Source organism: Tasmannia lanceolata, unplaced genomic scaffold, assembly GCF_043159265.1.
Source record: "Tasmannia lanceolata isolate RefF3 unplaced genomic scaffold, GAP_Taslan_0.1 ptg000008l, whole genome shotgun sequence".
In the NCBI taxonomy this organism is placed as follows: Eukaryota; Viridiplantae; Streptophyta; class Magnoliopsida; order Canellales; family Winteraceae; genus Tasmannia; species Tasmannia lanceolata.
This window is the reverse complement of record NW_027518685.1, coordinates 57,746,887-57,774,775: the sequence shown is the minus strand read 5'-3', so window position 1 is coordinate 57,774,775 and position 27,889 is coordinate 57,746,887. Positions and strand designations below refer to the sequence as shown.

The window sequence follows — 27,889 nt, the reverse complement described above, 5'->3', positions numbered from 1 at the left end:
ATCATCATGATATATTTTGAGCTTGATTTTAAGCAGGGAAGCTTGGCCACTTGATGGTATGAAATTTGATACTCTGAAGGAACAGCATGCAAAACGGAACCCTGAAGATCTTATAATTGATTTTGGTTTGTACTTTTTTCGTTTCATTGCCCCATTTCTTCTGATGTTTCACTGAACGAGTGAGCTCTGATTTTTTGTTAAAAATTTCTAAGTGTTAGGGTGCATGTTCTGATCATGGTTTTAAATTTCGACCGAAATCCGAAATCCGAAATTTGGCGATTTCGGTGGGGACTGAAACCGAAATTTGGTGAAATTTCGAATTTCGGCCTTTATGAAATTTCGGTCTGAAGTTTCGGAATTTCGAGAATTTCGGTCCAAAATTTCTAGAAAATGCCATTTTAAAAAGAAAGAAAACGAAATGTTACAAAATTTCCGGAATTTCGGACATTTCGAGAATTTCGGTCCGAAATTTCGAGAATGCAATTTATTTATTTATTTTAAAAGAAATGTTACAAAATTTCGTCTGAAATTTCGGAATTTCGAAATGAATTAAATAAGCTTTTTTAATTATTACCAAATTTTGATCGAAATTTCGGTCGAAATTTCAGGGGTCCGAAACCGGTACCGAAACCGAAATTTTAAACCATGGTTCTGATTAGGTGTTGGTTGTTTGATCATCAAAGTAAATTGATGGATGAAATAAAGTGAAAATTTGGCACCGTTATAAATTCCTCACTTTTTGTTTTTTACAAGAGCTTTCGCCAATAAATTCAAAAGCTATGATGTGGTTTTCTTGCCTTGATTCCTTTGCAAAATTACAGCAAAATCTTTGAAAATGCTACAAGCCCTCATGCACGTGCACGCATAAGTGGTTTACATTGCACATAAACAAATGCTTGCCTATGAATGCTCAAAGTCATGAATTTCCTTTGTAAAATAAACCAAACGGACGAGGAATGATAGAATGAAGGGCTCCCTTGCAAAAATCAGCTTCAAGGACGCCCCTATTGGTTAATTTCTGCAAAATCAACCCGGTTTCCACTTTTTAAGGCGCCATCCACTTTTTTCGGTGCCACCATAAATGCACTTTGCAGAAAATCAACCAATAGAGGCTATCATTGCTCCAAACTGACAAGCTTTTTATTATCTTTTATTATCCTGCTCGACATTCTCTTTTTGTGATAATTTAGTAAAATCTTGTGGATATTGATCATTAATTTTGTTGTGATTATGTGATAGAGGACCAATTCGGATCCGAATTTGAGGATGCTCCATACGAAGAAGAGGATCTGAGTCCGACTACCTATGCATCCGACTTTACGGAAACAGATACCATGAACGAGAACGAAGAATTAGATGAGAAAGAAGCGGCACACGCTGATCTTGGAAGTGGGTGGGGCCGGATTATCTTTTCCCCTGTACGGAGGGGTAAGCAGGTTTCGATGGATGTGTGCCGATCAACCAAACGTGATGGCTCGGAGGGCTCCTTCCATCGTGTAGTCATCACGCAGAGTAAGAATCCTACCCTACACCTTCAGGCTCGTAGGTCTCTCTGGGGAGATTTGTGGCCTTTTTGAAGTTATATCTAACTAATTCTTGATAGGTGGAAAGTTCACATATATATGATGAAAAAGGAACCGAAGCTGAATGATACTGATTTTCCTTGTTAATTAATGAAAGAAAATGTTTATTCTTTGAGAATTTGTTTTTCTTGCAAGGCCCATTGAGATTCAGATTTTGATTGATTACTCAATTTTCACGTTTTAACATGAAAACTGAGATTTGACAACAGCCAAAAAAACAGAAAACATTCTAGATGGGGTTTTATAAATTGCCACAGGTTTTGCCTACCAATTGCTTAGATTTTTGTTTGTTTATCTGCTGTTGCAATTCCAAGTAAACTTTATTAGCAAATGATCAATTTAAGGGAAATTATATTTGTTATGCTATCTTCATTTTACACTTCTCTAATTAGCTGTTAAAGACTTGCAATTCTCCAAAAACTATCAATAGCTAATCAGAAAAATTATTCAGATCAACGGGGTGAAATATTATTTCTCAAATTTAAAAATCTACTCTGCTACGCGTTCTCATTATGAACACCACCCATAGAGAGATCCAATAAAATTGGAATGATACAGAGAAGATAATGCATGGCCTCTGCCCAAGTATGACACACAAATGATTCTTTATGTTTTGATCACCTGACTATGTTGTAGGAACTTGACCTTGAAATTATATAATTATAAAATGTTCTCTGTTTTTCTTTTTCCTCATGCTTGGAAGACTCAAACTTGTTCTTGTTTTGCACACACACTGAAGAAAAGTAATGCTCGAATTAGGGTTGCGTTTGTCAGCTTTCTTTAGAATAGGGTAATAATCTCAAAGACTCAAAATAAGTGTACCTATTAGAACAGAGGGATACCGAAAGTTTCTTTTCACTTTTTTGCAAAAATTAAATTAAATACAATTCAAAAGCAAAATTTGGTATGTTGCCTATTTCAGTTTGTCCTACATGTAAAAAGGTAAATATATATATATATGGGAAAATGACTTAAAAAATGTGTTTTAATTCTAAAATAACATGTGGCTAGTACCTTTTTCAATTATAACACTTCGAGGACGCCATACAGATAAAAATATCCTTTACCCTCATGTGTATATATAAGCAAACAAACTCATCTTTGTCTTCATCTTCTCCTAATGAACGAGGGTTTTCTCCTTCTCTGTGTTTCTTGCGCCGGCGACCATCATGCAACTACGAAGAAGAAGAAAAGAAGAGGAAGAAAAAAGGAGGGAGGGAAAAGAAGAATTGGCATTGGAAAACATGGAAGACATCGTAAAAAAAAAAAAGAAGGAAACAAGAAAAATCAACATTGTAAAAAAAAAACCGATTGTTGTATTGGCCATCCCTGAATTATCATTATAAAGCCTCTATATTCAGGTTTTGAGTCCACAAATGATGAATAGCCGTTGTCGTGCTTTAGAAATTCTTGATTCATCATCAAGTCGAGAAATCTCTTGACATATTGCCTATTACTTTCCTGAAGTATTTTGAAATTGTGAAATTGCCTTGATTCATTGAACTTATCTCATTTTTCAGCATATGTAAAGGAATATTGTTAGTTCTTGAAAACAAAGTGTCGAAGGCATTCCATGCCTCCTTTGGACTTTTCACATACATGACCAGCCCTAAATTACTGTTATGAAACTGATATATTCAAGCTTAGTCCATGAATGATGATTTGCTGTTATCAAGAAATTCTTGATTCATCAGGTTGATCTCATGAAATATCGCCTTGATTCATCGACCTTATCTCATTTCCCATCATATGTATCCATCATTAGTTCTTGAAAACAAAGTGGCGAGGCATTGCACGCATTCTTCGGAGTATTCATGTGATCCAACAACTGCTTTTGCATCTCGCAGAATGGCCTTTTCGTACTTTGATTTTCCACTTTCTAGTTGCTTCGGCATTATCTTGAGCATTGTTTGGTGAATTGACATTAGATCCATTTACAGCCTCCCATAAATCCTACCCTTGGAGGTAAGATTCCAAGTAGGACTTCAAGTATTCATATCCGAGCTTTTCAATTCCATTTGCAAAGTTTGAAAGCTCTAGAACTTCTTCTCGAAAGAGTAAGGAGCCAGTGAATAACACCTCCCAGAGAGCACGAACATGCTCTGATACCAAATGTAAACACTGTGGAAAAAAAACTCAAAACATAGACAAAAGACAAAGCAAGGCTGACATAATTCATTAACTTCACTGACTTCACATGATTCACAACTACCAACTGCAACACTTTCCTAAATTGTCTTGGAGACTAAATATGACATTACCTAAGATTGTTTCCACTAATTACAATTACATTGGAGAAAAATAGAAAAACACCAACCTGTTGCCATGTTTCCACACTTGGTGGTAACCTCCTATGAGTTGGATAGATTTTTCTCCTAAATTTTATTTAAGGGAAATGATAAATTCACCCCTTTTCCCTACATGCTGTCCTATGTAAAAAAAGGGGCGGATATATCACTTCCCATTTATTAATAATTAAGCTGGAATACTTTTCAACAGGATATGTTATAGCCGAGACGTTGTGTGTGAGAGAGACTTTATATTCATAATCGTGATGCACGGACTGCAATGCATAGTAGATTAAAAATTGTGGGAGTGGCCTCAGGAACTTTTGGGGGCAATTAAATATCAGCTTTACAGCTTTGTATCATTTTTCTACAAAAGATTTGAGCGTGCTTGGACCTGGGCAAAACATTCTTTATGGTGTGGCCCATGTGTAACACGATACAACCCAACATCTGTGTTTCACATGTTATTTCAAAGTGAATAGAAAAAATCTAAGAGAAAAGCCATATTCAAGAGAGAGCATCTTGCCTTGAATGTATTTATTTGTTTTTAGGATACACTTGGTGAAGGATTTATCCGGAACTCCCGTTGTTGTCTCCCCCTTCTGGAAAGGAAAGTGAAAAAGTTCACTCTTATAGTCGTATTAATAAAGGCAACATGATTGTCGAAGGAGATTCTGCAAACACCATCCATGGGCTACTAGTACTTGCTGTGGACCATGGAAACTGCATCATATTCTTGATGCCATTCGTGATTTGATCCGAATCATTTGCCCTCAAATTAATCATCGAAGGCGATCGGCAAACGCTATCGTGGACCAGCTTGCTAAGGAGGGCGTTGACATCCCTGTTCCACGCATTACATTATCCTGTGTGTGTGTGTGTGTGTGTTGCCCCCGGGGGAGGGACTGTGAAATCTTTTGTTTTTTGCTGTTATTGGGGCGTAAATGTAAGCCTTGACGGCTGATTTCTTTGGCTGGGGACGCCTTGTCCCCTGGTTGTATTTACTTTCTTTAGGGAATAAAATTCTGTTACCTTTCAAAAAAAAATGATCCAGGTTATTCCAAGGCCATGTTTGCCCACCATGAAAATTATTCCATGGAATAATCATGGGTCGAAGCGAGTGAGGGGCAAAGGAAGGAGAGAGAGAGAGAGAGAGAGAGAGAGAGAGAGCATCAATAATCTCTAAAAAAAGGGATTTGCATGGGTCCATTGTAGAAAGGCAGTTCACTGCTGGCTGTTGCATGAGAGAACAGCCAAGCAGGCTCAATTTTCAATAGATTTTGTCTAATTCATTTAAGTCATCTGAGCTGGCTGCCCTCTCATGCAACAGCCGGCCACAAAATGCCTTTCTACGATGGTCCCTAGCATTCACCGCTAAAATATAGTGGAAAAAGATAATACTTACACTGCAATAAAGCTGTGCTTTCCCAATCCCCACCTAGCTTACAAAAGTTGAGCACCTGAAATCCATAGGGAAAAGCTTTTACCATTGGATTTTGGTGCGGATTTGTCCGTAGGAAAAACCCAATTTTCTTGTAGTGACAAAAATTGAATACCGATTTAGATAGAAGCAATATATGGCAAGTGTGCATGTATTTCCTTGGGAAAAATAAATCTTTCATCTCCTATGTCACTCTAATGGATGGCCATGCTCTTTGATCTTTGGAGGCTTTTTGGTAAACATAAATTATTATATATCTCTCTATTTTCTATTCTCTTTAATGGACCTTTGGGTAGGGGTGTTAATGGATCCAGATGGTCAGATGGATCGTCCGAATCCGAATATTAATGAACTGGATCTAAACATATGAATAGGATCCATGGGCATATTTCATCAAATCTGGGATCCGAAAAATTTCGGATTGGGAATGGGCACGCAAAGATGCCCATTGGATAGTCACGATCCGAAATGTTTTACAAAAATACCCTCCAGATTTTGTTAATGCTAGCCAATCTATGAAGGGTATTTTGGTCAAAACATCTCTTATCACTTAATGAATCGGATGGTAATGCGATTTCACACATTTCAGTCGTTTCATTTCACACTTTCACGAAGGAAATGTTTACAAGCATTATTTTACATATATATTAAACATAGATAAATTTTTTATTTAGTTGAAGAAAATGCATAGAGACACATTAATAGTGGACTGCCATTCTAACTCTTTTAAAAAAATAATTGTTTACTTAGCTTAGTGGAACATAATGGGACACTCCGATGGACGATCCGAATTAAAATGGATCGTGATCATGACGTGGAAAGTATGATCCGAAGAACAATTCAACTCCGACCCGACCAATAAGGAATTTGAATGGATCTTGACCGTGACATAGGTGGATCCGACCCGAAGTGGATCCGTTGACACCCCTACTTTTGGGCCCATGGCCTATCCATAGTAGCTCGCTGATTGAATAATTTATAAAGTACAGTATGAAAATGCATGGGCACAACTTTTTACTACAAAAGAGTCCTACACGGGTTGTCTATATCAACCCAAACGAACAATTTTTTGGCTCTCACACATGGGACATACATGTGTAATCGAGACCATTGATCATGTATTACAAGGCAATCCACATGGTCCCAGTCTCATGTGCCCAATGAACTACCCATCCCTAAGATAAGAACCTACAAAAATCCTCAGATCATGGCATCAGATCAATAGTCCACGTAGCAAAAACAGGCGAGAGAGAGTGTGTGTGTGTTACGGTCTTGAATGGGGCTCGCCTAGGTATGGGATAGGTTTAAAGGGCCTAGCCTAACGCAATCCATCAACTCCGGAGTTTTGATCCTAACCAATACGCCAAAAGCTCCAGAGCTGATTGAGTGCATTAGGCTAGGCCATTTAAACCTGTCCCATACCTAGGCGGCCCCCCACTTAGTGAAGAGAGAGAGATGACAAGAATTACACAATATGTAAGTGTTACAATATGTGGCTGTTGGGAGAGATGACAAGAATTACACTATGTAAGAGTTACAATATGTGGCTGCGGGGGGGATGGGATGGCACAAAGCATTTAAAATTTGGCATAGGAAGGGAATCACTTGCTTTACCCAACAGCCAAGCTTCTGTACTTAGGGTACACAACATGTAAGTGTTACAATATGGCTGTCGGGAGAGATGACAGGAATTACACAATATGTAAGAGTTACAATATATATGTGGCTGCGGGTGGGATGGGATGGCACAAAACGACATTTAAAAATTGGTATAGGAAGGGAATCACATGCTATACCCAACAGCCAAGTTTCTGTCCTAGGGTGGCGGTTTCAACAACTTACCAAACCGGCCATCTCTCCCCCTCTATCCTGTCTCTTTCTCTAAAGATGATTCTATATCTATAAAAGGAAGCCCATCTGCTGCAAAATGTGGAAGGAATAACTCTCTCTAAAGATGATTTTATGTATAGAAAAAGAAGGCCTTATGGTAGACAATTAATGTGGAAAGAGTGGGGTAACTCTCATCTCTTTCTCCCATGGAAAGGCTTCTTGCTCAAATGAGTATTCCATCGGAAAGACCTTTCCCTTTCTTTGTAGGGTTTGCTTTCTTTTTCAGTTTTGGATTTTGGAATGAAATGCTCATTGAGGCAAGAAGTCTTGCAGGGGAGACAAATCAACATGCCTGGACTCTTCTCCTTTCAAGAAACCTAAGTAAGAATCTCTCTCTCTCTCTCTCTCTCTCTCTCTCTTGCTCTCTTCTAATTATATTGTTTTGTGGTTATTTCTGAGGTCCCTTCTCTGTGTTCCAGATTTGTAGGATGGGCTTAGTTGTAAATCCAAATTGGGTTTCTTTCTAGATTGCAATTTGGGTCCACATAGAGAAGCAGTAGAGTTTTAGTTCTTTTTCCAAATTATAGATTTCAAGCACTGTTCAGGGCCATTCTGTGAGGTGCCTAGATGGGTCCCACAAGGGGCGGAGCTATATGTAGCATAAGGGGGCAGCTGCCCCTGTTGAGTTAGGCCAAACTCCTTAATAAGCCCAACTCAATTGAGCCCAGCCCCCTTTAAAATTTGAAGCCTGCCCCCTTGTGTATGAATCCTAGCTCCACCACTGGGTCTCACTAGGGCCACTAGAGTAGAATATATGTATCATTTGATTACTTGTATGGTAGATTAGGCAGTTAGCATAGATTAGGCAACACACTAACTGCCTAATCTACCATCCAAGTAATGGAATGATCAGATCTCAGATCTTCTACGATCTGATATATTCCACTCTAGTGGGACCCATCTAGGCACGTAACATATTCTGGAGCAGATTAACGAGGATCGAAGCAAAATCTAATATCTGTAAACTTCAGCAAGTACAAGGAATCCTTATAACTTGGCAGGATAGCCCATACCTCTTGCTGTATGCTCAAACAGAGTAAAACTTCAGAAGTTTAGCCTCTCTGCCCTATGCCCCTATATAGAAAAACCCAATCACAGGGAACAGAATTTGAAGCGTGAAAACTAAGCACCGGGCACTTTCCAATAACAGTTAGATTGTTTGGTAGGTAAGATGTGTCCATGGGAGGACCCCACGAATTTATTAATGGTTTTTTTTTTCTTTTCTTTACTTTTGTTTTTTTCGTTGTAAAAGACCACCTCTGATTTAGGCTACTGACTTGAGAGTTGAGAGCCTTTATCTTTCAAAACATGGTAGTGCCAATATCAGTAGCCATGATTTTGGCTAATTATAAAACCCACCTGTTGTTTCAAATTTTCTAAAACACCATCTACTGTTTGCCTTTTATTTGCGAAAGACCACTTGCCATCCCTTTGGAGCAGAATCACGCATGACAGGTCTTTGCCTTGAAAAAGACTTTAAGCCCCTTAATATGTGAAAAGACAATAATACCCTTTCTTATAAACTAAAGTTGGTTTTAATTTTACTTTTCTTTTATGAACTGAAATTAGTTAATAAAACATATTCTAGGTTTATTAATCTATTTTTAAGATTTTCTTTCCATATTTTCATAAAATACGATTTTTGCAAAAGACCACCTTACTTTTGGGTATATTTTACATAAGAGCCCTGCTATCATATTTTAGAAACCTTGACAGTTGCTGCATTTGATTGACAAAGGCAAAACACCCTTTAAATTGACAAGACCTAAATACCCTTTTGTTCACCTTTTTCTGTAATGCAGATTAAGTTATTTTCCATAAGCCGTTGTTTCTGTATTGGAATTAAGTTAGAAAATATGAAGGTGAAAACAAATATTTCTCTGGTTCTTTTTAATAATTCAATCACTATTATGAGACTTGTATGCAATTTAAGAAACCCCGAAGAGAGTAAACGCCCCTGATATATTAATTTCATTCAAGAAGCAACACGATTTTTAAATCTTTTTAGTTCCTTATTTTAGAGGGTGATGCTGCTCAAATATGTATTTGGGTGTGAACGGTTTGGATTGACAGTCATGCCTCCTGTTGGGTTTTGCTCCACGGGCTTGCTCAACCTGCGACCTGCGTCCACAAACAAAAGGTTAAGGACCACTCGGAGTCGGAACTCCTGGGGAACCCTTCAACACTCAAGTTGGACTAAGGCACCAGGAGAAAGGAGAACTGAACAGAGCTAAGGCAAGGAGAATTCTAGTATTATGAATAGGTATGCATACCTGAGGGGATTATCTTACCCAAAAGGTGGACTGGCAAAGGTCTGTTTTTGTGCCTCTTCTTTGAGTCGGGGGGGGGGGGGGGATATATATTCCCCCTTTTGCAGACGGGAGTTTCGGTATCTTGGGCGCGATGTGGGGGTGACGTGGACTGCATATATCGCTGGAGATGTCGGCGTGGCAGTCCATTCGTGTACGATCCTGAAAGAAGATTCAACAAGATAGGAGATCCGGTAGTGCCAGGTTGGCAGCTTGGCAATGGCAGGTTCTTGTACGGTGGAGATGGGATTTGGGGCAGATGGTGGCAGTGTCAGCTCATGATAGTGACGGGATGTCAAGGAGTTTCCTTGTGGAAGGCATTGAGTAGCTTGGAAAGGCTTCTTGGGAGAGGAGGCTGGGATAAGGCCACTCGGAGCCAGGTTCAACCCAGCGATTTTGCTGCGGGGGTGGCACCACTTGTACATCTCAGCGGGGTTTTCTCTTCTTTACCCCCAACGGAGGGTTTAGTTAAAACTACTAAAAGATGGTGAGACCTAATATCTATCTTTAGGAAGATGAGAAACAAAAGGGTATTTTAGTCTTTTCAATGTTAAAGGTTGTGCTTGTCTTTTTCCAACTAAATACAGCTACCTTCAGAAATGTAATGCATGTAGTCTTTTGCAAAATATTCCCTAAGCCAGTGGGAAGTTAAGGTGATCATTACAAATTTTGAAATTTAAGTTGGTTTTTAAAATAAAAAAAATTAAAACCCAAAGTGGTCTTAAAACCTAAGGTGGTCTTTTTGCAAAAATCCTAATAAAAATTGGGTTCCGTCCCTTTCCTCCCGCTCCGCAACAAACCCTAGGTTAAGTCCCTTTCCCCACACCTGCAACTTGGAATATAGCTGTTGCTTTTCTACAGGACCGAACAACCTGTTTGGGTTCCATGCTAAAAGCAAAGGTTACACGTGGAAAAAGTGAATTGATGTGGATGGGGTTATAAGGACTTGGGCACTCTCTCTTTGACCAAGTGGTATTAGAGCTGGGGCGTGGTAACCCGTGTGTACTCTCGAGGATGGAGAAAATTAGGGAAGATTTTGATAACCCATATTATCCTTAAGGATGGTGAAAATCCCTGGGGGGACAACTTGGTCGCCTTAAAGTCTGCTACAGCTAAGGTCGAACAGTGAGTGTTGGGACAAATTGGTATGATAAATGTGTAAACTTTTAATTAATGATCAAATTATGGAGATCCAAATGATCAAAGTAAGAAGTACAACGAAAAAAAATATAGAAGTAAGAGTATGGCAAGCCCATTGAGGCTTTATCTTATAACTTTTATTTCCCTTCTTATGCAAGTGGCAACATGAAACGAAGTCTACAACTATCGATCAAGGACTGCACTCTGTTCGGGGTAAAATCGGCACCTCCTCGAGATCACGACACGTGGAAGGAAATCCGCGAGCAGGCCTCCCCCATCCATGGCACTATCGGCCGTCCTCCTGACACACCGCGTCCGATTAGAAAAGACCCCCTCACACATGACAGACCATCATCGGCTCCTCTCATATTGTGACACATAGGCCATACATTAAGAGACGGTCTACGAACCCCACTCCCGACAAAAGGACCTTACGCTTAAGGAAAACAAAAAAGAGGCCGCTTCACTTGGTCTTTCCTGTGATGCCCATTTCTAACTTGAGTGTTGGAGTGGCTTACCGGAACCAAAGGCCCGGACCCCTAACACTTTCCTTGTGAGTCCAAGACGGCCTAGATTGAATCTCTACCAGCCCTCTGATAGGAGAACCAGATTTCGGCATCATCACACTCCAAAATCAAGTATGCGTTGTTTTGAAATGAGATCCCAGGCTTTCTTTTCTAGATAATAAAACGGCTAAAAATAGCCTTTCATTTAAAATAAATGTTTTTTGAATAATAAAATAGACCTTTTCATAAAACAATTGTCTTTTGAATCAAAACACCTCGCAGTTATCAGATAACGCCCTCAATGACCGACTAATGGGAGAGAGGTAACAGGCTCTATGCTTCCTTGGGATGCCAGGTTTCAATTTACCAGAACTGAGTTTATGATCCAAAAAAAGGTTGGATTCAAGCTAACAAGGTGACCAAACTTAAAGCAAAGGCAAACCATTAGAACTTCATCCAACCAAAGTTCCACCAGAATTTGTTTCATTTACCTAACATTCTTGCGAAGCTGAAAGGCTAGTTACTTCTCCTGGATGGGTGCTAGATTTGCCTGCATGCAGAAGTATATATAATGAATAATGCTTGGCTTACAAACATCCCAATCCTCACTAGGTAAAACAATGACAATCAAATAATATGTTACAAAAGCATCTGCAATGAGTGATAAATCAAGTCAAGCATCTAGATATGTTGAGAGAAAATGCAAGTTAATCAAGAAATGATAAGGTATCTCTTTCACTACTTCTGTTAATTAGTCTCTTATTAGGGACTTTGTTCCAAGCTGCTACGGATCATTTCCATAATAGGGGGCTGACATTGACTCCATGCTTCTGCCCCAATCCAATTCCAGAGCAAGTATGACCTCAAAAGCACATTGGGCAATCAAACTCATTGCAGTCCCTAGTCTTTTGATAGTTAGACCTTGTGCTTATCTTGGCGCACTATGTATGGGAGCTTTTGTTTCTCCCATTATTATACATGTGACCTCTTCTTTGGCATGCCAAATAATAAGTCGAATGTTGTGTTCAATTATTGTGAAACAACCAAATACTCCAAAAGCTTAGGCTGTTAAGAGTTTGTGCTATTTAATCATTTATACTTCAATAATTATTGATTGGGAGGTTTTGTTAAAGCAGGCAGCAGATAAGAACAGAAAGAAAAGAAGCAGCCTAAAGTTTAACACCCATGTACAGAACAGAATACCCAAAAGGATACACATTCATTTTGTCAGGACTGTTGTGCTTGTTTTAGATATTCTTTACTAGATAAGTTCAAAAATTCAATCCATGTATACATTCTTTGAACTCTTTGGGGAATGCGCCCATTACAATCTAAAGGAAGGAATAATCACTTCAAAAAAATTTCTTCCCAAAAAATACATGATGAAATGTTATGTTTAGTTCCCATGTTCTTTTGGTAATTTTGGATGAATATTGATGATGAAGAGGTTCATACAAAGTGTTGAGTAGGGTATTCCTGCTCATACCCATTGTAATCATAATAAAGTCTCTCTCCCTTCGGTATATCTCGGATTGCAACAAGTAAAACCCTGCACTCACTATCAACGTTAAATCTCACACATTTTAAATTCTGCTTCTTCTTTCCATCCCTGCTTCAAAACAAACATGGCTTCAGTTAAATTGCAATAAAACTAACCTTTTTCTGTCATTTATTCTAGAAGGTAAATGGGTTCAGTTTAAATTTAGAAGAAAATTTCAATTCTCAGCATGATGTTGTTATCAAACATTCCATTGGTGGAGTAGTGGTGTGATATGAGAGTATACCAGGGATCCCATCAATGGCATTGAGAAGAACAATAGAGGGCCCAAAATTGTCCTTATAAAGAGGAATGTGGCAGACCTCTTATTGTTGCCATGACTTGGCAAGTTCAGATTTCTTTAACTGTAACAGCGGTATGATCCATGTGAATTTGTATGCTTGTTTTCCACAACTGTTCCAATGCTTTTCATGGGAATGTTAAACATGGAAATTATTTACGTAAATTTTATCAGCACAACCATATTTTGATATTGTTTTGGTAGGTAATATTGGGTTTGACAAGACATGTTTTGATATTTGCACAAACACATCTTATCATTTATTATTTAAAGAGCTGTCGAAGGTCATTACCGTTACCAAAAGCTCTGACACGCCAATTAAAAATAAAAAATATGCTGCGTTTGTGCAATTATCAAAACATGGTTGTGCTGATAACATTACTCTTTATTTAAGGCGAATTTGCTAGTAGCTTCGACTGTAAACGCTGGCAGGATCAAACCTAAGACTAATACTCTTTCTATATGATATTTTAAGCCCAAAATTACACTGCTGCCCCATAACAAATCAAAGCAAGCCCAAATCCCATCACCATCCGATCCTGATTGGACAGTGATCAGAATTGCACCTAGCAGAAAATTTGTTATAGGTGTTGTGCACTATAGTTTAAGACGTGAGCCAATAGTTACAAGACTAACTTATATCAAAGAAGGATAAAAAATTGAGAGATGGAGACATTACGGTGTATGATTGTTGATGCCGTTAATAAAACGGGCAATATTTCCACGCTTATCAGGACAGATAACCAGGCTTTGTGAAGTATCTGTTGCAGAAATTAGAGTCATCATGCTATCACCATCATCTTGTTCACGATTCGTCAAGTAATCAACATCACCAGTATACTCTGTGATTATTGTTAAATCTTTTATAAACCTATCTGCCTCTACAGTGAACCTGTTTTATAATAAAGTTGATCATATTCTATTCCGTTAAAGATAATAAAAAGGATGATTCAACAGAAAAAAAAAATACAAACAAATAAAACCCACTAATAAAAGAAGCAGAAATGAAGAAAGGAAATATTGAAATAGTTGACTTACCCTTCCTTGGAATCAAAAACAACTAATAGGGGAGGCCATTCTCCTCTTTTCAACATGTTCTTGCAGAGATTCAAGGTTTCAGTGTCTTCTCTAGATAAGACCTGGAATAACAAGACCCAAAATCTGTCTGAGGCACTAATGGAAGGGGAATATTATCAGATAGAAGCTATTCAAAATTTTATAAGAAACTATGTACTATGCACGTTTTGTTTTTCATCTTATTGAAAGAAAATATAGTGTAATTTGTGGATAGACAAAAAATCCATAGATAGCTTCTAATACAGTCAACAAACACTTCACATCCTAACCTGCTAATTCTCAAGGGGTGATTCACTGTATAGGTGTATGCTGACTATTCGATGTATATGTTTTTCACCATTTTCACATCGGGTGGTGAAAATGAGTAGGGACGTTACAAATTCAAAACAGTTCACAATGTGATTGATCTTCTTAGAGGGGAAATCAGCCTCTAGACACACTTCAAGGGAAGGGCCAGTTCTCCTTTGTGTGGAAAACACAATTTTTAGGATAAATTTCTTAATTGAATTGAAAAAGGCTAGTAACAATCTATTTATACTAAAACTCCTACCCAAACCAATCTAGACACCTTAATCCTGATCTCTAAGACTGTCACTCATTCCAAACAACTAGATAGCAAACTCCAAGAACTACAAAAATATAAACTAATTTATTCTACCCAAGTGGGACCCATCTAGGTACGTAACAAAGGAAGCAAGACCTACCACCAGCTGAGGAGAGTAGGTCCATACCATGTGGAAATGGTGGTCCCCTTCTTGTCCATAGGCACCAGTGTTTCAAAATGCGAATCTGGGTCAAAATGCGGCCAAAGCAAATCCTAGTCGATTTGGCACGAGGTGGCTGAGTACTCAGTTGACATGGTCATAAATTGGGAGAGTCAAAGGAGTTTTGATTGACTTTGTAGGGTAAAGTGTAGACTCAGACAGCCAAGGCAAAAATGGAGTTGACTCAGGGGGAGTCAACAATGATGCGGGGGGAGTTTTGAAACAATGCTCAGCACTGTCATTGCAACCAGATGTTCAGAAAATATAGAGTAGCATATACACCAAATGCTCCATGTATATACAAAATATAAGACAATTTCACCTTTCACATCTAGTAGATGTTTGAGATATTGCCAAAACAAAAAATGAGCAAAATCTTTTGGGTTTTGCTCATGTACTGAATTTTCTGCTCAAAACCCAACATTTTTCTTTTTACCTGCATCCCTCCTCGCTCGAGAATGGCCCGGTTAGCCGATCTCAGAGCCATTCCCGGCACATAAGTAAGCTCATTACTGAATTCTGTTCCCGTTGCAGTCAGCGCAGTTGCCAGAGAAGCCATCTGTTTCAATCTCCTAGCCGGATCCTCGCTCGGGTTGAAAGGCAATAGCTTCCTCTTCTTTTTGGACACCACCAAACCCCCCAATCTCTTTCGCTTCTTCCTATTATCTGTAAAGCACAAAGAAAAAAACAAACAAAATCCATGTGTAAGAGAAGCGAAACAAAAGAAACAAAAATGAAAGATTGGGAGAGTATTCCTGACCTTGACATGGCTTTGGGGGAAAGTTGGAGGAACGTTGAATCCGAAAGAAATCGACTATTTTGGTTTGGATTAGAGGGAACTCTGCATTCCAAAGAAAACCCAATAAACCATTTAATCAAATTGCAATGGATTGGATTTTATAATCCAAGATTTTACAAGCTAAAACCAAGATTTTATAATACAAGCTAAAAAAACCTGGATTTTATAAGTTAAACCTAGATTTTATAAGTTAAAACATAGCTTTTATAAGCTAAAACCTAGATTTTATAATCCTAAAAATGTACAAGGCAGGTTTAGCTCATGAAATCCGGGTTTTAGCTTATAAAACTCAGGTTTTAGGTACAATCCAAGACTTAGGGAAACAAAGAAAAAGTAAAATGAAGAGTAGGTAATAATACGTTTGAGCTTTTTCTTCTGGTTGGAGCAAGAAGGGCAGAACCACTGGCCTTGGGGAACACACGCGAGGATTGGACGGAGGCAGAATAGATGGAATCCTCGGTCGCATTTGTCGCAGAGGAGAAGCTGGTCAGGAACATTGCCTGACCCACATTCCTCACAGCATATGTCAATATAATCTGTTTCAGATTGAGATTGAGGTTTAGGGGCTTGTGTTCTTCTCCTGAATGTGGTTTTGCCTGTTGTGGTAGCCATCAGATAGAGAGAGAGAGAGAGAGAGAGAGAGAGAGGGGGGGGGGTGGTTATTACTGTTTGCTTTTATTTAACATTTAAGGTTTTCGCGCGCTAATTTATTTTCGCGGGAACCGAGGATTTGGCGCGAATGGAAAAGAAAATAGATTCCCAATTTTTTTACTTCCTTTTTTTCCGCTGGATTTTAGTGGAAAACGCTGGAATTGCCCACGGGATGGCGCTAGCGGACCCACTTTTCTGTGTGGTGCCGCGGACTACCGAAGATTTTGCTAAAAATCGTGTCTCATTGAAATGGGCCGGGTCCCTCCGTGACTAGGGCTGTAAATGGACCCAGCATCCGAATTCGAAATTAAACAGACAGGATCGATAGACACATTTCAGGGACCCAATCATAGGATCTGAAATTCTTACCGATCGGATCTAGACAACTACGGGTGTCAATTATCCACATATGTCTTAGACTCTTAGTCACTTCCTACGATCGGTCATAATCCATTTCGAATTCGACCGTCCATCCAAGTGTCCTCGCTAGTCCTTCTTACGTTTTACATAGTTAAAATTCTTGACGAGGGCGAGTGCAAATGTGACCAATAGCAGTGAGGGTGAGCACAACTGCGGCAGCACGACAACACATTAGGCTATAGAAAGGCCCCGTTTGGATTGCAGGAATTTTTTGGAAAGTTGGGGGAAAAAAGCTCTTCCCAAATTCTATGCTTTTCCGCTGTTAAATTTCATATGAAAAAAGTGACTTGAACAATTGGAGTTCAATTTTTATTTACAGGGACCTGTAATTTACAAGGGGTTTTTGCAAAAAAGACTCTTCCACTATGTGCTTGTGGACATCAAAAAATTTGTCCAAGTCAAATTACAAACCTGCCCCATTTTTCTTAAGTGGGCCCTACCCATAAAAAAGGGTTTTACATGTAAATGGTCCCACTTGAGCCCGAATGGAGGCTCATTAAGTGCAAGCCCAAAGGGCCACCATTTCAAGTACAACTCACTACCACAAAAAAAAAACAAAAAAAAAAACAAAGAGGTAGTGGGTCCCACAACCACTTACCCCACTATGCAAGTGGTTGTGTGGGTAGTTATTGCATGTGGGAGTAGCATGTAAGGGATCTTTCCTCTCTTTTTCAGGGGATAGCAAAAACAAAAAGGCAACCAAAAAGAGAAAACAAATCAAGAGAAGAAAAAATCTCCTCCCAAGAAAGCAATCAAGTACTTGAAGAAATTCTCCGCGAAGATCAAGCCACCAAACAAAGGCCCTTCATTTGAGTAAATCAAAACATCTTCACAACCGATAAAGCGCGAAGCCCGAAGTGAAGTCAAGTCCAAACATCTTCAAACACCGACGAGAACGAGAATTATGCTGTGAAAGCCCTCGTCTTCACCAAATTCAACTTTGTATTCAACACTTTGATCGTTAATCAGAGGATTGTAGAAAGTTGTACCATTTTCTTTTAATTACAATTTTTCTTTGTAATTTGTCCCCAAATTTTGTGTTAGTGAATTACGCGAAATTTGCTGTCAACAAATTTCCGGCACGCCTGGTGGGACATCTTTCTCCCCTCATCTTTCGAGCAAATCAACTACTCTCAACAACACTCAGAGGGCCAGAAAGAATGGAGCCGCTTCTACACCAGCTTCTACACCAGCTTCTACCACCGGGGGCAGGAAGATTAATGCGCCCAGCCCGTCTTCCTCCACCAACACTCCCATTGGCCCCATAACACATGCGAAGAAGACGGCGGGACTCTCCGAACTCATGGAGCCTGTTGACTACGTGAAAGGGTGGCTGGTGGCGAGATTTGTCTCTAGTCCAAGGACTAACTCCGATCCCTCTGGATCCCCCACAAGTTCGGGGTCAAGTGCCGGGTCGAGGATCGGATCTAAATCCGCGTTCTCCCCATCTCAAGGAAGCTCTCCCATCTTCGTCCGGCATGCGATGATGGTTGACGCTACCACCCTTGAGGAGCAAGTCGTCCGCATAGCCGAGCAACTCGAACGACTCAACAAGGCGGTGGAGGAAAAAGACCTTCAAATCGTCGGACTCATGAACAGGCTCGAGCCAAGCCATCACCAAGAATCAAGCGTAGACCCATCCTACCTGCCGGGATACACCCCACAAGTGGAGACCTTTAGTGCCACGCAACGTCAATAACAGGAGAGTGCACGCCGCCCTGCCATGAACATTCCCACAATGAATGTTCCACAGGGCTCCGTGTCATCGATATCGGTTCAACAACTTCAGAACATGATAGCAGACACCATTCGTGCCCAGTATGGAGGAGCTCCTCAATCTTTGGTGGTTTACACCAAGCCATACACCCAACGCATCGAGGAGTTACGCATGCCCGCTAGATACCTACCTCCTAAATTCCAACAGTTCGAAGGGAAAGGTAACCCGAAGCAACATGTTGCCCACTTCGTGGAGCTGTGCAACAACGCCGGCACATTCGGCAATCATATGGTGAAGCAATTTGTAAGCTCACTCTGTGGCAACGCATTCGACTGGTACACAGACCTCGAGCCTGCTTCCATCGACAGTTGGGACCAATTCGAGCGTGAGTTCCTCAACCGCTTCTATAGCACCCGCATGACCGTAAGCATGGTGGAGCTCACCGCCACTCAACAGAGGAAGGATAAGCCCGTCATTGAGTACATCGAACGATGGAGAAACTTGGCCCTTAATAGCAAGGATCATCTCGCAGAACTATCAGCGATTGACATGTGCATACAAGGTATGCACTGGGGTCTTCTTTACATCCTCCAGGGGATCAAGCCCCCATCATTTAAAGAGTTGGCTACCCGGGCTCATGACATAGAGCTCAGCATCACCACTCATGGAGATCTTCTTCCTGCGGATCTTCGTAAAGACAAAGAAAAGAAAGAAACAAAGAAAGAAGTGAGAACCTAAAAAATGAAGGAGGTTATGAATACTACCACCAATCTGATCAAGATTGGTAAAAAGAAGAAGAAAGTTGAACCCGCTCCGACTCAAGACAAGGGGAAGGCCAAGATGAGCCTTAAGGAGCTGGAGCAGAAGCAGTATCATTTCCCAGACTCTGAAGTTTCGGGAATGCTCGATGAACTCCTCCAACACAAATTGATAGAGCTACCACCATCGAAGCGACCCGAGGAAGCAGGACGGGTCAATGATCCCAAGTACTGTAGCTACCATCGAGTAGTCAGTCACCCGATCGAGAAGTGCTTTGTCTTGAAGGAAAAGATAATGGAGCTGGCTAGCGATGGGAAGATCGACCTCGGCTTAGATGATATAGCTGCCACCAACATGATAGCGGTAGTCTTTGGATCTTTTGATCCGACCCATCTTCTGGCTGCACCTCCGAATTTGGAACTACCCCGTCGAAGTATAGGGACGTCATCAGCTTCGGCGTCAAGACTATTGCACGGGGGCCAATCTCTTCCCTATTCCTCAAGCGAACAACCTTTCCCAACTGGGGGCATCACTCCACTACTACAGCAACAGGCACCCGTGGATGATGAAGGGTGGACAGTCGTCACTCGTCAAAGACGTCCGCCTCCTCGACAACTTGTCATGCCTCATCGACACCCAAGGCAGACTCAGAGGAGGATTCGACCCAACACGAGGCCGAGGAAGAGGAGGGCAACAAGGAAAACTGGGGAGCTTCGAGTGCCACCTGCCGACCCACAAAAGATCTTCTAGCAGCCTCCTCGTAGGCCAGTCACCCTGTTGGAGTTCATGCCTGAGGAATTTCATCAAGAAGGATTTGTAGCGGTTAAAGTTGTTACTTGCTATGCAGTTTTTGACGAGAACGCGACACAAGACGCTTCTTTAAATGACAATTCTCAAAGCGACACTCCTCAAAGTGACACTACTCAAAGTTCTGAAAGAGAGGAGTCGCCACTTGAAGCCAATGAAACGGCCAAACATCATGATGAAGTTCCATCTCACCTCAACGTTTCCACTGCCTTACAATTGCCCAAGGAGGCTCGCCTTGCTTTAGCTAATCCGGAGCAGTACGAAGGAAGGGCACCCACTGACGAGGAGTCTAAGACATCTATTTTTTGCTTGGCCACCATCACCTTCATTTACGAGGATCTCCAGTTAGGCTCTCGTCCTCACAACAGGCCTCTCTATGTCACTGGATACGTGGGAGAGCATAGAGTTCAATGCATTCTTGTTGACTGTGGGTCGGCCGTTAACATCATGCCTTTGGAGACATTAGAAGGAATTGGTCTCTCTATCAACGATCTGACTCAAAGCAAATTGGTGATTCAAGGCTTCAACAACGGATCACAGCGAGCACTTGGCATGATCCGCCTCAAGTTTACAATTGGCGAGCTATCCTCGACAGCGTTGTTCCATGTGATCAAGGCCAAGACATCTTATCACCTCCTACTTGGCTGACCATGCTTGCACGAAGCTGGAGTAGTACCATCTTCATGGCATCAATGCTTCAAGTATAGCCAAGACGGGATTCTAAAAAGAGTTGTTGCAGAGGAGCAACCATTCACCAAGGCGGAGGTCCACTATGCTGATGCCAAGTTCTACTTGGAAAATGAAATGGTTGTTGAAGCGTTGCCAGCCTCCGTACCTAAGACCAACGAACCAAAGAATCAACCAAAGTTGGAAGCAAAATGAGCAACACAGCCTCCTTCCTTTTCTCAGTCAACAGAGAAGGACCTGGAGCCTCCAATAAATCCAAATTCAATGGCAGCATCCGTGGCATCCCCTAGTCCTGTCTTCCGTTACGTCCCACAATCCCAACGTAAGGAAGGGCAAGCTCGATTCATCTTGACTCCTAAAGTTGATCGGATCCTCTCCAAAGTGGATGTCGCAATACTTCAGCGGGAATTTAACCTCCCAGTCACCAAACTCACCGAGATGAAGGTTATCCAACAGCCTATTCTCAAACTTCCATCGGCCTCCCCACAAGCGGTTGAGGCTTCTACGTTAAAGATGTCAATCAACAAGTCAACAGTTGATCGGAAAGACAAGACGGCATGGATTGACCCCAAGGTAGAAAAGTTATTCCAGGCAGCTGGATATGGGAGGGGAAAGCCAAAACAACTTGGAGATCTCCCATCGGATCAAGAGCTTTACGGCCTTACCAAGACACAACTAGATCGTGTGAGAGCTGGCGAAAGAATATCCCCCTCCAAGGCCGGTATCGGTAATGGTATGTCAATTCCTATTCGAGCCTTGAAACAAGATAAGAAAGCAAATGTCCAGCATATCACGGTCGAGGCTGTCAAAGACTCACAGGTGGATACCTCCACCCAAACTCGCACTTCTGTCTTCGATTGTATTGGAGAACAACCACATCGTACTTTGGTGTTTGATCGTTTGGGTCAACAGAACATCACCACGTCAGCCCACCCTGCTTCATCCTCCTGTACCCGGGTATGCTATAGTCTATGTCTCTACAATGGCAAGGAAAGATCAGACTCACAGAAGATGAAGAGAAGGCGACGCTGACAAAGGACGAAATCCATTACCCAAAAATCCAAAAGTGATCCACATAGCATCGTCCCTTCAAGGATGAATCGCCAAGCTATCTTGGAGGTTTCCACCGACGGCGCTTTGATAGCAAGAAATCACACCATCATCCACACAAACCAACTTTCAAGCATTGTGATCAAGGATGTTGAGGCATCTGAGGATGGAGACGTTGTTGAAGTCCATCATAACACAGTCAAGGAGGTCTCTGACGACGAAGACTCGGAAGGACTTCATGTTGCTCCGTCCACCTTTGAAGAAGGGGGGCAAGCCACCGTGGACGAGCTCAAACAAGTCAATCTCAGTACTGAAGAATACCCAAAACCTATCTTCGTCAGTGCCCTACTAATATCAGAAGAAGAAGCCGAATACATGAAGCTTCTACTCGAATACAAGGATGTTTTCGCTTGGAGTTACAAGGAGATGCCCGGACTCAATCCAAAGATAGCAGTGCACCACTTGGCTGTCAAACATGGCGTCCGCCCAACCAAGCAAGCTCAACGCCGATATCGGCCAGAGTTAGTACCGCAGATCGAGGCTGAAGTCAACAAGCTTGAAGAAGCTGGCTTCATTCGAGAAGTGAAATATCCTACAAGGATTGCAAATATAGTCCCAGTCAAGAAGAAGAATGGACAAATTCGGGTTTGCATTGACTACCGTGACTTGAATCGGGCATGTCCCAAAGACGACTTTCCATTGCGGATTACGGAGCTTATGGTGGATGCGACTACAGGACACAAAGCTCTTTCCTTCATGGATGGCTTCTCTGGCTACAACCAAATCCGAATGACACCTAAAGATGAAGAGCTCACCGCTTTTCGCACTCCAAAGGGAATTTACTGCTACAAGGTCATGCCCTTTGGACTCAAGAACGTCGGTGCCACATATCAGCGTGCCATGCAGAGGATCTTTGACGACATTCTCCACAAAATAGTTGAGGGCTACATTGACGACCTCGTGGTAAAAACTACTCTTCTTCATGACATGATTCATAAAGAGGTCGAAGTCTACATAGATGACATGATTGTCAAAGTAAAGACTTGATCAGAGCATACTGTTGCCTTAAGAAAGTTTTTCGAGCGAATCAGAAAGTATCAGCTCCGTTTAAACCCAAGTAAATGTGTATTTGGGGTTACATCAGGAAAGTTGCTTGGATTATTGTTAGTGAGAGAGGAATCGAAGTGGACCCTCAGAAGATCAAGGCAATCCAAGAAATGCAACCACCAAAGACGGAAAAGCAGATTCGCGGATTCCTTGGCAAAGTGCAATACTTGAGGAGATTCATATCTCATTTAACTATGACGTGTGAACTCATCTTCAAGTTATTAAAGAAGAATTCTCCCAAGAAGTGGAATGAAGAATGTCAAGAAGCATTTGAAAAGGTCAAGCAGTGCTTGTCTTTGCCTCCTGTCTCATCCCCGGTCATTCCAGGTCAACAATTGTTGTTGTACTTATCCATCACGGATACAGCAATGGGTTGTATGCTTGCTCAACGGGATGCAGGATCTAAGAAGGAAAAGCCTATCTACTATATCAGCACGAAAATGCTAAAGTATGAAATCAAGTACACCATCTTGGAGAAGACTTGTTTAGCATTGGTTTGGGCGACTCAAAGGCTTAGACATTACCTGCTGTCGAATAAGATATTTTTGCTCTCACGGATGGATCCGTTGAAGTATTTGTTCGAGAAACCTGCTCTTACAGGAAGAACAACTAGATTGTTGTTATTGTTGTCTGAGTTTGACATCACTTATGTCACTCAGAAATCAATTAAGGGATCATCGCTGAGCAGCTGGTTGATGCTCCTGTTGAGGAGAATGCTTTTCTAAAGGCAGACTTTCTAATGAAGAGATCATGGATGTTGAAGAAGAGACTCTGAGTACCAAATGGCTTATGTACTTTGGCGGAGCTGTCAATAACCATGGCCAAAGAATAGGGGCAGTTTTGGTATCTCCAAAGGAGTATATCCTTATATTCATCAAGTTGCAGTTTGAATGCACCAATAATATGGCAGAATATGAAGCATGCATCGCAGGACTTGAGGCAGCTTTGGCTTTGCGAATTCAAGACATAGATGTATTCGGGGATTCAATCCTGATCATTTGTCAAATAAATGGGGATTGGAAAACAAAAGAGGCAAAATTGATCTCCTATCACACTTATCTTGAATCTCTGGTCAAGAAGTTCAGGAGTGTCACCTTTACTCATCTGTCGAGGACAAGGAATCACTTTGCTGACGCTCTGGCTACTCTGGCTTCAATGTTGGACATATCTGCTACAATGGAGGTTCAACCTTTAGCTGTGAGGTTACAATGAGCTCCAGCGCATGTGAATGCCATAGAGATATCAGCAAGATGTCCAGACGGGAAGCTGTGGTATACAGATATTAGAAATCTCATTTCAGGCAAGGGGCATCCGCTTGAAGCTTCCAGCAAAGAGAGGAAAACCCTTCAGAGGTTCGCTGCTAACTTCATCATCTGTGGTGAAAAGTTGTGCAGGAGGTCGTTTGACGGGATACAGCTTCTGTGTGTTGATGAAGATCAGGCTGCATAGCTCATAGAGCAAACACATGAAGGTGTTTGTGGCCCTCACATGAATGGTAAAATACTGTCAAGGAAAATCCTTAGACTTGGTTTCTATTGGCCCACAATGGAAGCAGACTGCTTCGCATTTGTAAAGAAATGTCACAAGTGCCAAGTCTATGCGAATCTCATTCATGTGCCTCCATCAGAGTTACACTCGTTGACCTCGCCATGGCCATTCTCAGTATGAGGGATTGATATCATTGGTAAAGTTTATCCAAAGTCGTCAAGTGGACATGAGTACATTCTAGTAGTCATTGACTACTTTACAAAGTGGATAGAAGTTGCTTCGTATGCCTCCATAACTTCGAATACAGTTGCGAAGTTCATCTTTGCGAATATTATTTGCAGATACGGAATACCTCATGAGTTGATTTCAGACAATGGATCTCATTTAAAAAAAGAGGTAGTGCACCTGTGTGAAGAGTTCAAGATAAGCATCACAAGTCATCTCCTTACCGACCTCAAACAAATGGTGATGTAGAGGCAGCAAATAAGAACATCAAGGTCATAATCAGTAAGATGACAGAGACTTATAAGGACTGGTCGAACAAACTTTCTTTTGCCTTGTGGGCCTACAGGACATCGATCAGATCCTCTACAGGTGTAACTCCGTACTCTCTAGTGTATGGAATGGAAGCCGTGCTCCCTGTGGAGCTGAGAATTCCATCCTTAAGGGTAATGATGGAAGCAAATCTGCCAGAGTCTGAATGGGCAAGAGCTAGACATCAGGAATTACAGATGATTAATGAAAAGAGGCTGAGAGCCTTATATCACATCCAAGGGTATCAGAGAAGAATCGAGAAGGCCTTCAACAAGAAAGTCCAAGTTAGAGATCTGAAGCTAGAAGATCTTGTTTTGAAATCATACAGGGCACCAGTGTTTGATCCCAGAGGAAAATTCAGGCCAAATTGGTCTGGTCCTGCCTGAAAAAGCCATAAAAATCCTCAATGAAAATGGAGAAAAATTAACAGAACCTACAAACCTGGACCAACTAAAGAAGTACTACGCTTAGATACACCAGGAGGCTGTCCTTGGTCGATCAGAGCTTAAAAGCCAACAACGCCAAATGTCAAAAGCCATTTGCAAACCCTTTGGGCCTAAAAAAACACTTATTGTTTTGATAAACTCAAACCAGAGGCATCTTTTATGACTTGCGTCATAAAAGATATTGAACATGAACTACGTCATGACCTGATCCCTCTTTACAGGGTACGTAGGTAGCTTGATCAATTCGGGTTCGGTCAAATCTTTCAAATCCTTAGAAAAGAAAGAAACAAAACAAACAATCTTTGAAATCCCAAATGGGTGAACTACGCGGACCTGATTCCCATTTCTTTGGGGATACGTAGGCAATCTGGAGGGCCAGATTCGGTCAAATAAATGAAAATTTACCAAAGGTTAACCTATTTGAACCCAAGCCTACCTAAAAGTCTTTCTGGTGTATTTAGGCCCAGGTTTGTAGAGAAACAGAAAGAAAAGAAAAAATGATAAAGTCTTAGACCTGCTAAACTGAAAACCCGCAAGGGCGGTCTAGGCAAAAGTTAGGGTCATTCGCCCGCTAAACTGAAAACCCGAAAGGACGACTTAGGCAAAAATTAGGGTGCTGAGCCTGCTGGATGGAAAATCTGCAAGGGCAGACAGTCCAGGCAAAATATAAGGCATGCGGTCCACCAGATTGAAAACCTAAGAAAGGCGATCTGGTCATGGCAGTGACTTCATAAAGGATAAAACCTCTGGAAGCCAGCTAGACTTTCATTTTTGTTTTGGCATCATTTCAATGTTTGAGTAAGTGCTAGCGAGGCTTCTTTAAAACACTCTCTAAGCTAGGGGGTTAAGACTACGGAATCCGAAGGGATAATAACCATGATGGAAATACCGAAAAGAGGAATGAAACACCTTTAAATACGGTTTTTAAAAGATTCTAAGAGTGGTAGACTGTACCATTTTAAAACACTTATCAGACTAAGAAGCAGATTCAGTCTCTCTTCGAGTCTAAGTCATTGTGTTCGTCGAAATCCTTGTTTGCTGGTAGTCAAAGTCCTTTCTTCGTCAAGTCAAGGTCAAGTTCCAGAGTTTTGTGTGGGGAAGCCTGTGTAGTCCATTATCCCTTCTAAAAGCTGGGGGTAGCAAGAAGCAAGAAGGCAAAGTGAAAAATGATGAAGTTGTGTCTCCTCAAAGGTGATACACAGCAGAACGAAGTTCAGAAGATGGTAGATTCTCAAGTCTATCTGGCAGGCTTTCAAGCCTATCTGAAATGACAGAGATCATCAGAAATGAAAGGAGCTTGTCAGGCAGATACAGTCTGTTGTAAACCTGAAATCCTTGTAACTTCAAATATTCAAGAAATGAAAATATTTTTAACCATTTCCCTGTGTTTTGCTCTCTTATGAATTTGTCATAGAAGTAAAATCATACTAGGGGCATCTTTTATGACCTGAACAATCAGGTCATAAAAGATATCAAGTAAGCAAGGATATTTGAGATAGCTATTCTCAACAAATGAAGATAAGATGAGTTTGAACACAGTCTTTGAATTCAATTCCTCAGTCAAATTCCATTGAGAGGCTGTCTCAGCAATCCTTTGAGGGTTTGCTTCACCATTCCACTGAGAATCTTTCTCATAATTTCATTAAGAATCTGCCTCATTATCCCAGCGGAGTTTCTTCTCACAAACGAAGTTTGTAATCAAATCGAGTATTTGAGCCTAACCAGATTCTCCCTGAGAGCATCCACCCCTAGTGAAAAAACCAAATTCTCCTTGAGAGCATCCACCTCGAGTGAAGAAACTGAATTATCCCAGAAAATATTCGCTTCAAGCGTAGAACCAAATTTTTTTCCTGAAAGCATTCGCTCCAAGCGTAGAACCCAATTTTTTCCTAAAAGCATTCGCTCCAAGCATAGAACCCAAATCCTCTTTTGAAAGCATTCGCTCCAAGCGTAGAACCCATTTTTTTTCCTGAAAGCATTCGCTCCAAGCGTAGAACCTAAATTCTCTTTAAAAGCATTCGCTCCAAGCGTAGAACCCAATTTCTCTTTGAAAGCATTCGCTCCAAGTGTATAATCCAAATTCTCTTTGAAAGCATTCGCTCCAAGCGTAGAACCCAATTTTTTCCTGAAAGCATTCGCTCCCAGTGTAGAACTCAATTTTTCCGTCAGAGCATTCGCCCCGAGCGTAAAATCAAAATTTCCATAAGAGAATTCGCCCCGAGCGTAGAAACCATTTTCTCTTGAAAAGTATCCGCCTCGAGCATAAAACCAAATTTTTTCTAAGAGCATTCGCCCCGAGTGTAAGGCTAAATTCTCTTGAAGAGCATCTGCCCCGAGCGTAAGAAGAACCAAAGTTTCTCTGAGAGCATCTCTGAGAGCATCAAGTAAGCAACCAAAATCCCTTCCATTCAAGACCCCTGAGGCATCACTTCCTTCCAACAATTCAATCTTTTCAAAATCATTTTCTTTATTTCATTCTTCAATCTTGGGCCAGTCAAAATGTGCTGTCTGTTTAGCTTTGGCATTCACCCGACAAGCACGCTCTGCCAAAGAGGGGCATCTGTAGACACCCCATTTTGACCGTGTCC

General features: G+C 41.1%; 2 protein-coding genes and 1 pseudogene across 6 annotated transcripts in view; 2 read left to right on the top strand and 1 right to left on the bottom strand.

Annotated features, from left to right (window-relative positions):
• The window catches only part of LOC143885388 (copper ion binding / methyltransferase), a 55,351-nt gene extending 53,650 nt beyond the window's left edge, over window positions 1–1,701 (top strand). For 3 of the 5 annotated variants that reach the window (XM_077389538.1, XM_077389540.1, XM_077389541.1), the window contains 2 exons: window positions 34–125; window positions 1,240–1,701. In XM_077389538.1, the coding sequence (XP_077245653.1) occupies window positions 34–125; window positions 1,240–1,577 (430 nt within the window). In that variant the 3' untranslated portion in view covers window positions 1,578–1,701. The remainder of the gene's footprint in view (window positions 1–33; window positions 126–1,239) is intronic. The other 2 variants (XM_077389539.1, XM_077389543.1) reach the window with 1 other exon arrangement.
• A 388-nt stretch (window positions 1,702–2,089) lies between these two features.
• LOC143885658 (U6 spliceosomal RNA) lies at window positions 2,090–2,199 on the top strand (annotated as a pseudogene).
• A 10,165-nt stretch (window positions 2,200–12,364) lies between these two features.
• Window positions 12,365–16,258, bottom strand: ATXR6 (TRITHORAX-RELATED PROTEIN 6). The gene is made up of 6 exons (XM_077386997.1): window positions 15,995–16,258; window positions 15,597–15,677; window positions 15,273–15,502; window positions 14,034–14,134; window positions 13,675–13,887; window positions 12,365–12,766 (listed from the first exon to the last, which is right to left on the bottom strand). Exons 1-6 carry the CDS (start codon window positions 16,245–16,247, stop codon window positions 12,607–12,609), a joined length of 1,038 nt encoding a protein of 345 aa, XP_077243112.1. The 5' UTR covers window positions 16,248–16,258; the 3' UTR covers window positions 12,365–12,606.
• Window positions 16,259–27,889: the final 11,631 nt, after the last annotated feature.

Coding starts and splice junctions, on each gene's coding strand:
- ATXR6 (XM_077386997.1), bottom strand. CDS start 16,247: ATGGCTACCACAACAGGCAAAACCACATTCAGGAGAAGAACACAAGCC. Junction 14,135..15,272: donor TCGAGCGAGGAGGGATGCAG/GTAAAAAGAAAA, acceptor TTGTTATTCCAG/GTCTTATCTAGAGAAGACAC. Junction 13,888..14,033: donor GTTTTTGATTCCAAGGAAGG/GTAAGTCAACTA, acceptor ATTATAAAACAG/GTTCACTGTAGAGGCAGATA.